The following is an 18,636-nucleotide window of genomic DNA, read 5'->3' on the forward strand; positions in this document are numbered from 1 at the left end:
GGGGCAAAGAGAGTGGAACAGTGCCTGGCCCTACACAGTGTTCTCTGCCATGATACAGACACAAAATCTGAATGAAAGAGGATGTGGCACAATGAGACAGGGCAGATGAGATGGCAGTCTGCAGGATTAGGCCAGAGACTGATCCCAATTCCCAGGCAGCTGGCAAACAGGAACAGAAGCAGCTTGGTGACGGATCTTTTAGATTCATGGGCCACCTGGGCTCTTGCAGGTTTGCTCTCCTTCCAGATGGGAGGAGGAGAGCAGGTGAAATATTTTGAATGCTAATTTCCAGGAATTTAAGGGTACCTCAGTGAGTTTTAATGAAATCACAGCATGAGACCCAGAAATGGGAATCTGCCTTACCAGCTAAGATTTCCAAGCCTGCTGCAAGTAAGGACCTTATAACCAAATGGGATTCAAGTACTTTTTCATTAAGACTATCTCAGCACCTAATTGTTAGTGCAAAGTATCAGCAGGGCTGAGTGGAAGTTTGAAGTTTGTTTGAGAAACTATGGAACGCCTTTTATTCTTCTGCCCAGCATTTATATGATTCTGGGTGTAAGTGGTGCCTAGATTTTGTATCTTAACTGCCTCACCATACCCTAGTCCTAGCCCTAGCCCTGACTGGATGGTGTGTCTTCAGAGTTCAGGCTTTTATTCATTGTAGAACAGTGACCTCAGGTGACATGGAGGTATGGGGCACAAGACTAGGGCAGAGGGTCCAGAAGGAAACCATGTTCCATTTCCCCATGTGTTAGTCAGCTTTTCATCACTGTGATCAAAATACATGATAAGAACAACTTGAGGAGAAAAAGTGTATTTTGGCTCACTGTTTCAGAGGTTCACTTCATGGTCGGCCAACGTCATTGCTCTGAGCCTGAGTGAGGCAGAGCATCATGGAGGAAGAGCATGGTGGAGGAAAGCTGCTCAGCTCTTGACAGATAAGCAGCAGACAAAGCAAAGAGCCAGGGACAATATATATAAAACCCCTAGAGCATGTCTCCAGTGACCTTCTTCCTCCAGCCACACTTCACCTGGATATAGTTCCTACAAAAATCTGTTTGAATAATTACCCATCAAACAGACTAATCCACTGACTCAGTTATAGATCTCATGATCTAATCATTTCACCTCCTATGTGAACACATGAGCTTTTGAGGGGGACACTCATATTCAAACCATAATACCTCAAGAGGCAGCAGTCTCTGGGACATCACTCACTCCTACTTGGCACAGAGGTAAGGCTCCTCCAGCACTGAGTTGGTTCTCCACCCATTACCCATCCCCATCCTCTTCACTCGGGCTGCCTTCCTGTGTGGCGATTAGGTCCTACTCACTATGCTCTCCTAGTGGTCCTGAGGTTTGGTGGGTGTGTCCCGCTGCAGGTTCTGGATGTCCTATGCTCCCTCTGTCTCTGCAATGGGGTTGCAGTAAGAGCCAATCAGAATCTCATCTGTGACAACTTGCTGCCTCGGAGAAACCTGCTCCTGCAGACACGGCTAATTAATGATGTGACCAGGTAAGGCTGCCACCATCAATCCAGATGCCGAGCAAGCTTCTTCCCATCTTGTATACCATCAGGAAGGATAGGGCTGCTCTGAACTCCAGTTGCTCACCCATAGTGTTCGCAGCAATGCGAACGTATAAGACTGAGCAAACACTTGTGATAAGCTCGGGTTACACCCTACCAGGTGGCCTGGATCCTCTCTATCACCAAAACTGTCACAACCCCCAATCACCCTGGCAACCAAAACATCAAGACCTTCAGAGAAAACTTGCTGTGGGCTATTCAAAGGGTAATAAACCAATTAAGGGGACAAGAAATTGAGGCAAAAATGGGGGACTTGGTTTCCTTAAACTCCAGTTCCGTGAGCACCACACCATCCTCTCTTCCAGGCAGTGCCCTCTCTTTGAGGCAGTCTGTGTGGTTTCTGTGCTGTAAGTCAAAAGTCAAAAGGTGGACCTGGACAGAACTCTGTGGAAGCTCCTCTGGGACCCCAAAAGCTGGAGGGGTACACCACCCGTCTCCCCTCTGAGAGGGCCCACTCTCTCCCTTGGAAGTGTGCTCTTTTCCCTTTTCCTGTCCCTTCTAATAAATCCATGCCATTACTTGGGGGAGGGGGGAAATATGCAGTTTGCACTCCAACCCTTTAGTTGCTCAAACTTTTCCCTTAAAATGGCTGTGGATAGAGGATAATTCCTATGTAGGGGCTAAAGAAGTTCGCCTGAAGTAGCCTGCAATTTTTTTGTTAGCCATGAATGCACACCTTATAACTCCTATTATAGTAGAAGCAACATTTATTTTGATATACCAATCTTCATTCTAAAATATTTTAATAGAATGGATATCTCAGGTTGATACCATGATTTCTTACATCCTCTGGCACATGGCCAGTTGCCTGGCTGCTATCCATGAAGGCACAGAGGAAGAGTATGAGCCCAGCAGGACCCCTCATCTGCTGGTCCATACATGTGGCCACACATGAGTTCTGTGAACTCTCTGGGCCTGGAATAGGCAGGCCTCAGGTTCTTCATTCACTTTCCTCCTAAACCTGCCACTAATTCACAGTAGTGAGGGGAAAGCCTTCCTTCTGAGGTCTAGAGTGGTCACAGACTTCTTTCCTCCTGGTACAGCCCAATTTTTCCTTGCCCACTCAGAGCAGGACATGGTCCCAGCCCCAGAACAGTCCATCTCTAAGGATATGATTCCAAACATAAAAGCTCTAATCCGTTGCAAGTTTTTAACCACTTTTCTGAACACATTAAAAACCTCTTGCCCTTAACAAGGTTGCCTAATAGTGACTTCTAAGAGGTCGTTGTTATTAATAATGCTTGGGGTACAAAGCTGCTTTTTTGAAAATGAGGGTGCTTAAACCAATTTACCAGAAGATGGAACTGAAGTAAGTAATTTCTTTCACTTACAGAAAGACACAAAGGTTTGTAATCATGTAACACTGTATAATATTTTCGGCATCATTGCCCACGGTTGGTACTGGATAAATGTGTTGCCTTGAATGGAATATTTAAAGAAACATCCTTTATATTTTACAGTGGAATTAATGTTTCCCTAAAACCTAAGAATTTGACCTAGTATTGAAGTCTGCAAGCTTTTTCTGCTTTCAAACAATAACAAAAAACATAAAACTGCTCTTGTCCTGGGTTTAATTGATCAATGTTTCCTGTTGGATCTGTCCAACTTGCTTTTTCATTTGTTTAGCTTCTGTGAGTACCTTGTGTTCTGTGTTTAATTTCAGTATCCGGCCAAACATCTTCCTGGGAGTTGCTGAGGGCTCAGCCCAATACAAGAAGTGGTACTTTGAGCTAATTATTGACCAGGTGGACCCCTTCCTAACAGCAGAGCCCACTCATCTGCGTGTTGGCTGGGCCTCCTCCTCAGGCTATGCCCCATACCCAGGAGGTGGAGAAGGATGGGGAGGCAATGGTGTTGGTGATGATCTGTATTCCTATGGTTTTGATGGACTTCACCTTTGGTCAGGTGAGTTCCTTGCAAAGGTATCAGCCCTTGATCTCTTACTGCAAATAATTGATCCTCAAACTGTTCATACTGAAATTACTACTTTAATTTGAAATCATACAGACTCATGGGTCTCAGATGGCTAAGTGGAAAGAGCATTGAGTTTAAATGAGACTTATTTGAACCATTATTTGACAGCTTCCTAGCTACATGATCCAGTGCCAATCACTTAACTTTTCTCAAGATCAGAACCTGTATGTAGTCCTTATTGCACAAGATTTTTAGGATAAAAATAAAGACAACTTTATTTACTGGGCAGTGAACTTTGCATACTTTTTATATATTTTTTTCTCATTTTATCCTCACAATGACCCTGTAAGGTGGAAAGTATTGATTTCATGTTACAGGTGCACAAACTGAGACACAAAGATACCTAAGAAATTCATTCAAAGTTACACTAGAAAAGACCTTGATCTGCTCACAAGTCCAGAGTCTTATCAGTACTGCCTGCTGCTTTCTATCACAGTTGCTGATATGTCTGGGTCAGTTCTGCCCACATAGGTGTTAATCTTAAGAACTCAAGACTTCCCTTATTGAGATTAGTGTTGATGCTTTTTCCCAAGTGGGTTCATGGCCCCTACCTGTGGAGGAACAGGTTGGTTCTGTCTGGGTGAAAATACAAGACTCTCAGTCTTCTGCCCAGAGCAAAAGCCAGCCTCTCCTGTTCTTTGTCTAAAGCAGGTCTTTTCTGTCTCTTTTGCAAAACTACAGTTGGAGGCATTGTGTCCCTTATTGGAATCCCTTATGTAAACATTGTACTGTGTTCCTCTTGTATAAGGAACCCTGACACACATTCTTCCTTAAATCCAGTGTGAAGGAAAAGTTGGTCTCTACAAGATAAGCCTATGTACTGTGTGCTCTTTTGTATTCAGAACCATGTAGCCAACCCTAATTTCCCTTTTCCCTTGGTTTTTAGCCTAAAACCTAGTTGCCTGATGTCAGTGTTGGCACCTCTGATTCACACTTATTGTAGTGGAACAGTTTTCAGTTATGGGATTTTGTTATTTTTGTGCTGTTTTACATTCAGTTTAAACATTTTAAAACTTTTTGGAATGTCATAAACTGGTAGGTACATCTATCCTGGATCATTTGGGGGAAAGGATGAGAAAGTCTGATTGTTCTGCATGTCGGAAGGAACAATTTGATTCAGAAGAAAGTTAAGGCAAAATGGTAGGGTGTTGAATAAAGGGAAAATCTTGTTCTCTCATCCTCCCAACTCCCTTGCCTGGTCTCCATGGAAGCTGCATCTTCCCTTCTTGGTTTCCATAGTCTCTTGTGGAGTCACTGAACCTGTGACTGTATAGAAGGAACCATTTGCCTGTGTTCATTAGATGTCGTAAGGTTCTCAAAAAGCTTTCTGGGACCAGGTGCTGTGGTGCATGCCTATAATCCCAGCAACTCGGGAGGCTGAGGCAGGAGAATCACGAGCTCAAAGTCAACCTCAGCAACTTAGGGAGGCCCTAACCAACTTAGTGAGGCTTTGTCTCAAAATAATTTTTAAAAAGGTGGGGAATGTGAATCAGTGGTTGAGTACCCCTGAGCGCAACTGGGTGCAATCCCCACTACAAAAATATAAAGGAAAAAAAAAAAACCCTCTCTGGGGAAGTGATTTGGGATATGTCTACCACATCAGCAGTCCCTGATAGGATTGTCTGGGAGGGAACTAATGGTTTTGACTAGTGAAATAATTTCTACCCTGACTGCCAATTGCTACTCAGATACTGCCACCTTGTCACCATAACTCAGTGTTCTCTGGAGCCATACTACACCTGAGAAGGACTCTGTATGGACCTAGATTAGGGAATATGAGGCATTTCTAGGCCTTTGAGTGAAACAAATTGGACCCTGTTGCAAAAAGAAGCTAATCATTCTCAAAGGAAAAAAAATTTACTTAGCCCTTTCCAGACTTCACATCACTACATAGGGTACTTACTGAATCCCTATGTCCATTTGTAGACATTTGAGGAATGGACACATCAGTAGGAAGGCAGAGAACCCACCAGTGATGTGTCAATTAAAGGATGCTATCTGTGCATTTAAGGACCTGAACATCCTGTCTGATTGTTTATCATTCCTAAAGTATACAATTGCCCTACTCCACCTCCTATCCTGTGGCCTCTGAAAGCAAGCAAATCAGGTGCTCTGGGCCCATGCTTCTCCTCATCATCAGTGGCTCTGTTTGTTTGGAGAAGAGGGAAGAGGGCTGTTAACAGCTTCTCACTGTGACTCCGAACATGACACACACTGATAATACCATGTCATAGAGGCAGATTCAAGGGACTTCATTCCTTAGTTTCTAGTATCTAATGAGATGTGAGGAAACCAGTGTCTATAAGATTTATACTTTTCATTGTCACTAAAAACAAAGTTCCTTGAGTCTGGGCATCATTCTGACTATTCCAATCAGCATACAGGAAACATATATCTTGCAAAAGGCACTGCAGGTAAATATGTCAGTATGTGCTCCAGATGAAGAAATAAGGCTTCTGTTAATGACTCCCACCAGGACAGCAGTGAATTTCAGACTCTCTGATGAAAGGGTAATTGTCTGATAAAGAAGTGGAATGGAAATGACACCACAACTTGCTATAGGAAGGAATGGAAGGTGATTAGGGAGAGAGATTGGAAGTTGGTTGCAACGATTTTTCTTCTTTTCCTCAAGATTTAAATGTCCAGGTCCATTAACTTTAAAGTTATCTCTGTGCATAAATTAAACCACTGCCTCAAACTAGTCTTTAACATACTTATTAAAGTACAACAGATGTTGCAGTAGTTAGAAATAATTGCAATTCTTCTAACACTTTGTCAATGGAAAGAGTTAAGAAAAACAGTGTGACTTTGGGCCAGGCCTGGGTTTGAATCCTAGCTTTGCCACATACAGATTTTTTAACACTAAGTAAATGACTTAATCTCTCAGAGACTCGGTTTCTTCAGATAAAATGAAGATAGAGCTTAACAGGGTGGTACACACCTGTAATCCCAGCTATTTAAGAAGCTGAGATGGATCACCTAAGCCCAAGAGTTCAAGACTAGCCTGGGCAACACAGACCTTGTCTTGAAGAAGAAGAATATTAAAAAAAAAAAAAACCTGGAAAGATAACATGGCTTTATAAAATTTTAGTTACATAAAGAATATGAAGTCTCTGACACACAGTAGATATACAATGAACACAGTTTCTCTCCCTCATTTTCTGTAAAGTCCATTGTAGTTGTAAAGACCAACTCCAGAGTCCCAGTTACTTCAAGACCAATTCAGTAATACCTAAGGGAATATAAAACCCACGTCCCATACTGAATGGGGGAAGTTTCAAGTAGAATCCTGGGAGTACACATGAGCTTTTTTCCTGAATAGGGGGAGAGCAGACTTAATAGTTTATTTTAGCCATGGAAGCCTATGAAGTTACCTCCAAGCTTCTTCTGCGGAAACAGCCCCTCATCAACCACATCCCGAGTCTATGAAATCCTGGACCAGCGCAGCCCTGTGATCTCCTTTTGGAGGAATCACTGTTTTGTGATAGCATCACTTTTCTCTCCTGAGAATAGCCTCTGTGTGACCTTGGAGATAGCAGTTGGGAGTGAATTCAGCTCAGAGGAGCCTGCAGTATGTTACTGGCTGGGGAGAGCAGTTTCACAGAAGAAAATCATCCTCCTGTTAACCCCTTTTTCCCCTGCAGAACTGGAGTAAGCAGAAGCATTTATCTTTCCAAGGGATGACTGATTCAGAAGTGAATGGATGGAGTAAACTTGGGTTTCCTGGTTATTAAGACTACTGACTCATCAAGAAAATTTATCTCTGCAGTCAAATTTGCACAAGGGGATATTACCTATCTCCCTACCAAGATGAGTCCCAGGGTGTTGGTTTGTCTATCTAAACATAGCCCAGTATGGGTCAGACCTTTCCCACCCCAGTGCTATGTAGAGATCTAAGGAATATCACTAGAATGGCAGCTTTTCTATGTCTTTGACTCCTCTCTCATTTTAAATGCTTAAATATTTGTGTTTATATTATAATGCCAAACTCTGCAGTGCCTAGAGCTATGAAAATGCTGAGTACCACAGTTGCCTACATTACTCATCAGAAAGGATTGAATCCTGCAGTCATATATCCTTGGGTTAATTTGATGATATGCAACATTTAATTAAGTGACCTTTGCCTTTATCCTAAAAGGTTTGTTAGCTTTCTGTAACTATAACAAAATACCTGAGATACTAAACTCATAAAGAGAAGCTTGTTTTGGTTCAGTTTTGGAGGTTTCAGTGTATGATCAAATGACTCTGTTGCTTTGAGCCTGTGGTAAAACAGTATATCATGACAGGAACAGGTGGTGTAATAAAACTGGTCACCTCATCTCCAGGAAGGGAAAAAGAAAAGGGAAAGACCAGGGCTCCACAGTCTCCCAAAGAGTATGTCCCTACAGACCTCCCACTAAGTCCCATCTCTGTATTAATAAGCTTTTTGTTGCTGGGAAAAATACTTGAGGAAAACAACTTAAAGGAGGAGGGATTTATTTTGACTCACAGTTTCACAGGTTTCTGTCCACGGTCAGCTGGCTCTGTTGCTTTGAGCCTGAGGTAAGGCAGAACATGATGGCAGAAGGGCATGGTAGAGGAAAGCTGCTCAGCTCCTGGAAGCCAGTAAGCAGAGAGAGGGAGTGAGAAGGAACTGGGAATAAGATACAATCCCCAAGGGCACACTGCTCAGGCCCCACTCCAACTAACTAGATTATTTATACCTCTTATAGTTTCACCACTTTCCACGAATGTCATCCAATTATTAATCTGTGGATGGATTAATTCACTGATGAGGTCAAAAACCCTCATAATCCAATTATTTTCCAAAATCCCCAACTCTGGACATTATCGTAGTAGCAGCAAACCTTCAACACATGACTCTTTGAGGGGTATTCCTGATCCAAACCATAACAATCTCAAAGATTTCACCACCTCCCCCTAGCACCACACTGGGGACCAAGCCTTTAACACACAGACTTCTAGGGAACACATAAGATCCCGACGACAGCCCTGGATTTGGTTTGACCTTTCCAAGCTCTGGGCCCTTCAGATGGGCCTGAGCCTTTAAATCAGGGCACACTTCTTCAGATTGGCAAAACTCGGTGGGCTCTCAGCGGATGTTCTCTAGGATCATTCAGAGTTCTTAATATGTTAAAAAGCAGTTGAGACTGCTCTAAAAACAAACTCTGAAATACATTTGCTTTTTCTCGTACAGCATCACATTTCTGCTGGTTGTTCTCGAAGTATCAAATGTATTAAGCACATTTGAAAGTGTGTGTTTTTTACCATTACATTTTGATGAACGGAATAGATTTTAAGTCAACTTTTAGACTGAGCCCTTAATGCTAACAATTTTCTTATCGTTATTTTTTTTCCAAGTATTGTAAAAAGTATATTTCTGTAATGTTCTGGCAAGTTTTTCTACTGTTACCCTAGAAATTAGGACTTCTGTGGTTAATAAATACAATAGCATTCTTATAGGTGACAATGTGGAAGGTGCTCTTCTAATCATTCTATAAGAAGCAATTGATTGGAAACTCCACAATAATGAGGTAACATTATTATTCCCAGTGGACAAAAAAGGAAACTAAAGAGCACAAAGTTAAGTTAATTATGCAAATTTACATGATGGGTCACAGAGCAAGGACTCAAGCCCAGGCAGTCTGGTTTTAGAAACTTCAGTTAGTAGCCACACTATCCTGCCTTCTGAGTGGTATATGGGACCTCAGTTCATTTTATTAAAACCATAGGAATAACAATGATCTCTACAAACAATTCTCTTCACATGTTCTCTCCCTGCATCTCTGTGCCTTTTTTGCAGATGGGCCTCTTATAAAATCACAGGCCCTGTTTCAGGTAGCAGGTATAGAGTTGGGATTTAACTCAACCTTATGTGGCTCAAAGGATCCTCCTACCCCTGTGCCACCGCATTACAGAGCACTCAAAGGATATGCATCTTGTTCATTTATTTATTTGCTTATTTATTTAGGTACTCAAAATTGAAGCCAGGGGTGCTTTATCACTGAACCACATCCACAGCCCTTTTTTATTTTTATTTTTAGGCAGGGGCAGGGTCTTTCTGAGTTGCTTAGGGCCTCACTAAGTTGCTAAGACTAACCTTGACCTTGCTGTCCTCCTGCCTTGGCCTCCCAAGTCTCTGGGATAACAGGTGTGCACTGCCATGCCCGGCACTGCATTTTATGTAAATGTGGGCTTCATAACCCTTCCAAATAATTTGGAGTTATGAACATTCTCACAAGAGTAGAGATTGTACTTTTGAATGGAGGCAGAATTCCAGAATAGAGAGTGCAAAAGCAATCCCACATTTGCCTCATTTCCCAGTTTCAAACTCTTCGTGCTACTTACATTTAAAAATTAGATACACTTCATCGATGACCTTTCACAACATAAATATTACATGAAATGGGCTCTTTTATTCAAATAGGTAGGCTTTGTACTTTGTAAGTGCTTTGTAAGCACTTGCTGAGTATATGCTTTATATCCAGTAATTATCAACAGTCTTTAATTTCTAAGTAAGTTCAGTCTCAACTCTGTATTCTCTGCAATTGGCACCTTAAAAGTAGTGTCTGTCTGTGGCTTCAGTTAGCCTATAGGTGATCTGAGCAAATGTTCCAGAGGAAACTTCTACTTGGAGCCCAGACTCTTAGAACAAGGGAGGTAAGAGGCAACGTCATTCACCATCCTTCCCCTGGAAGGCACCTGGCAGCTTGGCGTCCTAGGCTAAATAAAGCACAGAATTCAGCCTCCAATGGCATCAAATCACTGCTGGTAGATGAAGGGCATCCTCCAAGAAATTAGGGATATTTATCTTTCAGGGATAAGGCTCGTAAACTAAGAGAGAACTCTGAAAGGATAGGGAGAGACAACAAAGGAGATTGGTAATACACACTGGAAGTTTTGTCCTGGTTTGTATGATTCTCAGAAAGGTAAAGAACCTTATAATTAGCTTTTTTAATCCATCAAGAATCTGGATACTTTTAAGGGTAATTGTCCAAGGTAGCATTTCAGTTATTCCCTGGGGTTTCCAAAATCACAGATCTGTTAAGATTTGTTAAAATGATTATAATGATATATTCTAGAAGTTAAATTAATGGAAAGAGCACTTTATGCAGTAAAGAACATTTTTAAATAGGAAAATCAACTCCTAGGAGCAAGACAAACATAGTAAGTTTTTCTGAGTTTAAATGTCATACATTGCTTTTGAAATAGACTTTAATAGAAGGAATAAAAGATTCTGGGACTCAGCATGCCTATATTCCACACAATGAGCTAGAAGGAAACAAATGGAGAAATTGGAAAGATGCCAAACTGTGAGTTTGGGTCAGTTTTGTTTTTAAATAAATTTTACCATGGGTCCCACAATGAGAAACGTGTTCCTCACAGTAGTAAAGTAAGGTTTTGAGGTCATAAAAGCAGAGGGTAGGCCACCCCCAGACTAACAGGCCAATATGCACTGTGTGTACTGTGTGGAGTCTCTCCTGCCCGGCAGGTGGTACAAGTTTTGTGTTCCCACCCAGCTTTACTGCTGCACCCATCTGTCTCTCCACCCCTAATCAACACATTCCAGCCTTAGCAAACTAGCCATTCTGCAAAGACAGCAAATACTGCTTTTCCTCTTTCCTCTCCCATTTATCTAGTGCCCTTTTCATTCTCCAAATCTGTATTTGCCCCATGCTGCCAGGCAGATTTAGCAGCTGCTTCTACCTGAGGAAGGCAGACTGGTAGATAAAACAAGGTACAAAATCCACCATATCTCAATTTGGATAAAAGGTGTATATGAGTGCATATGCATTTTATTATAAACATTTTACAGAGTTGTATTTTTTCTTTTTTATACTTTTCTATGTAAATGACAAGCTTATAATGAACATTATTACTTCTGTAATCAAGAAACAAGGTATCTTATCTCTTACCTGAAATCCTGTGTTGATACTTAGCTTCTGCCCCACTATTGCTACTTCACAGTAGGAATGTAAACCTGGTAGGAGGATGGATGGGATGGTTATGATAATTTACTCTTAGAATTTCCAGAATAGGATGGTGTGAGGTTAAAAAAAAAAAAAAAAAAAAAAACAGAGAGGCCATTTTCTCACCACTTTAGGTCACTACTTCAGGAAATGAGGAAATGATAAATCATCTCATGAAAGATATGAAAAAATTAATCACCACTACCAAATATAATTGACAACGTGTATCCCTGTTTACCCAAGATAATAAAGTTCTTTAAAACAAAAAAATCAAGCTATGCTGCAGTTTTCTGGATAGATGATCTTGCAGTTCTTCCCTTGGTTGGCTTTTGTATCTATGCCAGAGTGGCTATTTCTTTTGGAGGAAACGAAAGAAAGCAAGGTCTTAGGGCACTCACAGGTAAACAGACTCCCACACCCCTACCTCTAAGGAGCTACTACACCCAGCAGAAGCAGCTGTCCATTACTTCCAGCACAGGAAGTACACACCAAACAGGCAGAGTTCTTCTTAGTTCTCATTCTTAGCAGCCTAAGGGCTTCCCCTGAGACTTGTCTCACTCATGTGTCTGTCCATAGGCCAGCTTAGAAAATCATTTCTCATTACGTATCTCACACAGAGAAAACAAAGTTGCATCTCCAATACAGTAGCATCTCCAGACCCTGTGTGTGCCCATCACACATCCCCACCTCCCAGTGGTGGCCTCTGAGCTTCTCCACCAGTCTGGTAAGTGCCTCCAAAGTCCTGCAGCTTTCTTTCTGTTCTTTGCTCACCAGGCCGGATACCCAGAGCTGTGGCCTCCATCAACCAGCATCTGCTGAAGTCAGATGATGTGGTGAGCTGCTGCCTTGACCTCGGAGTGCCCAGCATCTCTTTCCGCATCAACGGGCAGCCTGTGCAGGGGATGTTTGAGAACTTCAACACTGACGGGCTCTTCTTCCCTGTGATGAGCTTTTCAGCAGGTGTCAAGTAAGTTCTGACTGTGGTTTCTTGGAAAGTAGCTATGATCCCTACCTCCCACATCACCCTCAGGAACTGAGGAGCCAGTGATCTCCTTTAGGGCTTCAGTCCCACCAGCCAAATTGCCCCAAGAAAGCAATGTTGTAGAGCAAGAGGCAACTAGTCATTCCCTCCATACCTTTGTTGAACACATTCCCACTGCAGGGTTTATATCTTATACTCAGATAAACAGATCAATCCTGTATAGGAAATTAATAATTACATATTCACCATAAAAACCTTGAAAGACACAATTATAAGTAATATGGTAAAAATCACCTGTAATTCCTGTGCTTGGCTATAATCTCTTAACACTTAGTGTATTTTCTTCAAGTGCTTTTTATCTATAAATACATGCATACTTTGGGGGGGAAGGGAAAAAAAATAAACATCATTGCCCTATGTAAAAAAAAAAAAAAAGAATAAAAGTTGATCTTTAAAAAAAAAAAATTGCAATCACATGGAGTATAAAGTTTTGTGTCTTGTCATTCAACAATACGTAATGATCCTTTTCCTAAGTTATTGGGTATCCTCAGAATGATTTTTATGGTCACATAATACTTCTTTATTAGGTTGTCCCATAATACCACTGTTGCTTTGTGGTACTTTGATGCCAATTCTATTGGTATTATTATAAATGAAATGACTATGAACATCTTTGCACGTAACTCATTTTTTTGTGTTTCTATTTTATTCCTCCTAGAAGGTTGAAAAATGTATGAACTTTATAAAGTCTAAATTTATAATTATGTGGTCAAATTGATTTTTAGGAAATTTGCATGAACACAGATATCTTAACAACTTCAAAATCTAAAACTATAAATTTTTTCATAACGTCATTTTGCAGCAAATATAACCTAAACTCATTTAAGGCAAGCTATTAACATAAATGAAGTTCTTTTCAGTCTCTTATTTCTCCTACTGCTTGTGAATATTTATATGTTTAACTGAAGAAATATTAGTGCCCCTCATCTGACTGAGACTTTGCTTAATATATGTCTATACTACATGTACCTTATTTCTGTTTTAAACCCTGAAGAATACCAAGTCTGAAACGCATCTCCAAAGATTTCAGATACTTTGGGCCCACAGTGTCATTTAAAGCAAAATACAGGAATGCCCAACTGATTGAATCTTCATTAACTTTTACTGTTACTGGTTATTTTTAATCTTCCCAATTAGGGAACAGTTGTATCTTAGAGCTTGAATTATCTATTTTTGTTTAATTACTAACATAGCAAAGCTTGGTTAATGTTCATTGTTCTGAAGTATTTTTTCAAACCAGTGTTTTTTGTTGTTTTGGTAAATTTGTGTTGGTGGCCTTTCTGATATTAATTTTTGGACAATTCTTCGTGTATTAAGACTATTAAGTTATTTTCTGTTGGCTTTAGCTATTCCAATTTGTGATTACATTTTAATATTTAGTTCGTTTTTATTTTTACCCTTCACAGTAGTAATCTGAACCAGAGGAAATGGCAAGAACCCATAACTGTGCCACGCAAAGATGATAATATTACCTTTTTATAGGCACATTTAAATATTTTACAGTAAATTGGGCTTGTACTATGCATGCTGTTTCTCTTTATCTTCTCACTGGGTGTGTGTTCATTGTTGTCCTGCTCTCCTTGCACCAGTTGGATGCCATTTTAATTATTTTAGCTTTATTATACATTTGAATATCTGTAAGGCAAGGCTCCACAATAACCCTTCTTTCCCAAAATTGTCATAGTCATTCTCTATTCCTGGATTTTAAAGAGATCTATAGTCAATTGAGTAGAAGGCTGGAATCAACACTAGAATTACACTAGTGTCTTTGGAGTTGGTGGACAGGGCCATGGAAGGAGGGGAGTTGTAGAGACAGGAGCTGAGAGTTGGGACCACAAAGAAACCATTCTAGAACTCCAGATGTCCAAGTGATGGAACTTACAGAGTGAAACTACTATAATAATGTTATAATCCTCATGTGGATTGATAAAACCAGACATTTTTATATATTTTCTAAAGGGGATGAAAATTTGACTCTGTTTCATTAAATAAATGATCTAGGAATGAAGAATTATCCTTTGTAAATGATACTCAACCTTCAGAATTTGAGACAGATATGTGTATGTTTATATATGTGCATATTTATAAACATACTCATGTAAATGGATGTATTTTGAGACAAGCACTCTACCAACTGAGCTATATCCCCAGCACACGAATGGATGTATTTTGAAATTAAGTGTTAATATTGTTTGAGATTCTTATAACAAATGGAGAGCCACCGTAGTAAGGGCTTTACTAGGAATAAAATAGCTCCAAGCCCAGGAATCTTAAATCAGCCCCAGTCACTATGTCCTCAAGAATTGCCATTTTTGGTCTGTGTTCTGTTGAGAATATTTCTTCCCAACTCTCTTTTTTAATGTGGTTGAACATAGCAACATCCCCTTTGATATCCATAGGAGCATGTAGAAAGCAAAGAGTGCTACTGAAAGATAGGGATAGTGAGCACATAGAAAATGGACTGGATCAAAGACCTGTGGCGGTCGGGAGGAACCCAGTATGAGCCCCACTGTGCATCTACCCATTCCATTCCCCAGGAATAGAGAGACTGAGTAGAACAGCACAGCAACATCTCAGTCACCACCCTTGACCTGCCTTCTCTAGAAAAACAAGACCACCCTGAGCCATCAGTGCCCAAGACCACTTTGCTTGGGTAGTTGATGACCTGTCACCCATCATTAGCACCCTTCCGGTTTTTGTTTTGACCACATTCTACTCACTGGTTTTAACTTATTTCAAAGATAGTACACCTACTACCCAAGTGTGTCACCTGAGAAAATTACTTGAGTGAATTCAGATCTTTGGAGATTGAATCTTGGTCTTTACTGTTGGTTAATGGACTTTTCTGTATATCTTATGTGTAGAGAACACTACATCTGCTCTTACAGGTTACATATTAATTGTTAATGGTTGGCTCATCCTTCTAGTCCTTAGAAAAATGATGTGGGATTTCTGCGTCTATAATTTTTAGGGCGTGTAGGGTTTTTTTGAAACCCTACCTTGACAAAGAATTGCCCCTAGTACATAAAGGTATAGGTGACTGAATTCCTCATGTAGAAGACATTTCTAGCATCTTGTGTCTAGGTCAGCAGGTGATGCAGTCTTCTGACTGTCCAGGTATCACAAAGGCAAAGTTGTAGGATGAGAAAAATGAGAAGGTCCAACCATGTAAAGGCATGAGTTCTGAGAGAATTTAAGAAACCAAAGGGTCCAGATGTTGACTTGAAGAATCAACAGTTTAAGTCTGAATTGCCAGAATAGGTGGTATGCTGAAGTGCAGTACTGGGGGCTTGATGACACTCAAGCCTGCTGTCCCTGAGGAAACCATTAACTCTGGCACATTCCTGTCTCTTGGTCTCACAGCATGATATGGTTCAAAGAGAGGTGGAATCACAATGCCTAGGTAGTTGGGAAATTCACATGACTGAAATACATCTAGTCATCCCTTGATGTCCTTGGTTGGGTCAATGCGGCTCCTGTGTTGAGGGTAGCCAACTGGTTTATTTTTACCAACTGGGTAAATAAACCCATACTTGTTCTTGTATCAGCTAGTTAAGTATATTTTGCTGCAGAAACTCAGCAACTCTTCATACTACTTCAGTCCAGTTTTCCAAAAACTAGAAACAGAAACCAGGATATTAATTATCCTGGTTAAATAATTTTTAAAATCTTATTGAAAAGACATGTGTTTAATGACAAAATCTTTAAAAATTGCTTTTCCCAATGCTGTAGGACACTTGTCAGCTTTATAGCATCTGTTTCAGTGAGATGTAAATTTTTATGCCAAACTAGAGAGTTAGTCTTATTCACACATCATACAGGCATTCAGAAGTTTTTAACTTCTCTATGGCTTCTAAATCAGATTTATCTTTCATAGTCCCATTTCCTTCTATGTAATGGTCATTAATGAGGTCATAGTCTTGAATTTTTGTAATTATTTTTATCATTACAAACTGTGCTGTTAATAATACCTGATTAGGATGTCCCTGCCAGCAACCATCAAAGAGCAAAGGCACACGAAGAGCAAAAATCGTTTTCAATTAGATTTACCTACAGTGCAGTCAAAGGCAGCATGAGTAATTACTGACAAAAATCCACAAATCAATATGTGTTCTCTTTCCTAACTATTATGAATGTGCCTCTAGTTTTCTTCTCAATGTGGTTAATTTGTGGGTAGTGGTGAAGTAGGCCTTCAGTATAACCACCATATTCCATATAGAACAGAACTTGAGAAGAGTCATATGTGCCTTGGAGTCAACCCAAAAGGGTCAGGTAATTAGATGCCAGGAAGCCCTTATTAAAAGGTGGTCTCACCTTTTAATGGTGGCAGGAGGGCATGAATCACAGAGCATTGTGCAAAAACTACAATATTTAGTGTAATTTGGGTGTTTTTTACTTTACAAAAAAATTGATAATTTATTTACTATAACATCATATATTTTATAGCTATAAACTCCCCATAGATTCATGTAATCATCTTATATAACTCTGTATCCAGCCCTTTCTAATTTACAGAAACAACAATATTCATAAATGGTTGGTATTTGTGGTTGCTGTTTGTTTTCCATTGGTATCCACTGGACTTGGCTAAATTTCAGGGAACCAGCAGCTTGGCTATTTCCAGCTTGCTGTGGCCAATGCTGTGGAAATTATTGCTGAGATAAATATACTTCTGCGGAGAACATGATGAGCACTGGCTGGACTGCCCTGGGCTTTCATCAGACATTAACCAAAAAGAAATATGAATGTGAGGATATCCATAACTCAGATTGTTCTCCAGTCTTAGTGATTTGGACTAAAGATGCAATTATGAATCATGACTTATAAGTTAAATTCAGGTCAGCAAAAACTTGCTCATTCCTTCTCCTCTTAACCACAACCTGTGTCCTTTTCTTCTTTGTAACCCTATCCTAACCCTCTGGGAAGGATTCCATAGCAGATAAGAGTGATAAGACATCTAGTAAGACTAAGGTAACTCTCTTAAGTTATGAATAATAATATTGTAGACCAAAGAAAGGAAAACTAGTCACCTCTTTTGAGCACAGCAAAATTTTATCTCGATTTTTACTGTATCTTTTATTCATGGGTCCATTTTTCAGATCTGGGTATTTGTAATAGGTATTCTCATCTTTTTTGCAAATTAGCGAGCAAAAATGCAGAAATCTTGAAAGATGAAATTGAAAATGCTAGTGGGAAATATTCAATTTATTTTGCCTGTGTTTCAGAATTAGTAAAAAACATATATATATTTCCTTTATACATCCCAAAACTTTTGCTACTCCCAGCAGGCTATTACTAAAGCAATTGTTTATCTCTCAGATGAAGGAATCTAAGGACACTGTCACTTACTGTTAGCATTCTAGGAAGAAAAAATTCTTCTTCCTATAATGAATATCTGCACTATAGGAAGAACTCAAGAAGCTAACACAGGTGCTTTATGGAAGAGATTAAATTGATAAAATGAAATTCATTTTTAAAATCTACTTTTTCCTATATTGGAAAAAATCCGAGGAGAGAGAGCAACTAATTTTGATTAACTCAGTTCTTAAATTCTCTTTCTTATTTTGAATTTAAAATTTGGTAGAAGTTGAGAGATTTGAGGGAACCCAAGAAATAGAAGAAAACAGCCTGAGAAGAAAAATTTACATTCCAACTCTACAGTCCCGTTTGTGAATGAAGCAAAGGGTTTCTAGGATAAATAGTAAGTAACAGTAAAACAGACAGGAACTACCTAAGAACCCATCCAGGGACAGAAGTCTAGGGCTTGGATTTATAGAGCCAGAAGGAGAAACAGTAAAGTTAACCTACCCAGTCTACTTCTCTCAAGCAATCCTTTGTCTGGCACTTACTAGGAATAAGAATAATTTTGTCAGTCATTTCAAAATTCCATCTATTTGGTTATAAAGCCCAGGGTTGTATATGGTTAACGTTTGAGCCCTCACCCAACTCTGCCTGCTGCTTGAGGCCAGCTTGTCCCACACTGATCCGCCACCTCTTGGGCTAGCCAACTCTTTCAGACTCCTCTGGAATCCAGCCAGGGGAGACCTGACAAGCAGGTG

The 18,636-nt window shown here is 40.1% G+C and overlaps 1 protein-coding gene across 1 annotated transcript in view; it reads left to right on the forward strand.

Annotated features, from left to right (window-relative positions):
* Ryr3 (ryanodine receptor 3) overlaps nt 1–18,636 on the forward strand; it is a 369,815-nt gene that overhangs the window by 119,432 nt on the left and 231,747 nt on the right. The window contains exons 18-20 of the mRNA XM_047539293.1: nt 1,386–1,519; nt 3,255–3,496; nt 12,310–12,502. Of these exons, the coding sequence (XP_047395249.1) occupies nt 1,386–1,519; nt 3,255–3,496; nt 12,310–12,502 (569 nt within the window). The remainder of the gene's footprint in view (nt 1–1,385; nt 1,520–3,254; nt 3,497–12,309; nt 12,503–18,636) is intronic.

Source organism: Sciurus carolinensis, chromosome 2 (assembly GCF_902686445.1).
Source record: "Sciurus carolinensis chromosome 2, mSciCar1.2, whole genome shotgun sequence".
Classification (NCBI taxonomy): domain Eukaryota; kingdom Metazoa; phylum Chordata; class Mammalia; order Rodentia; family Sciuridae; genus Sciurus; species Sciurus carolinensis.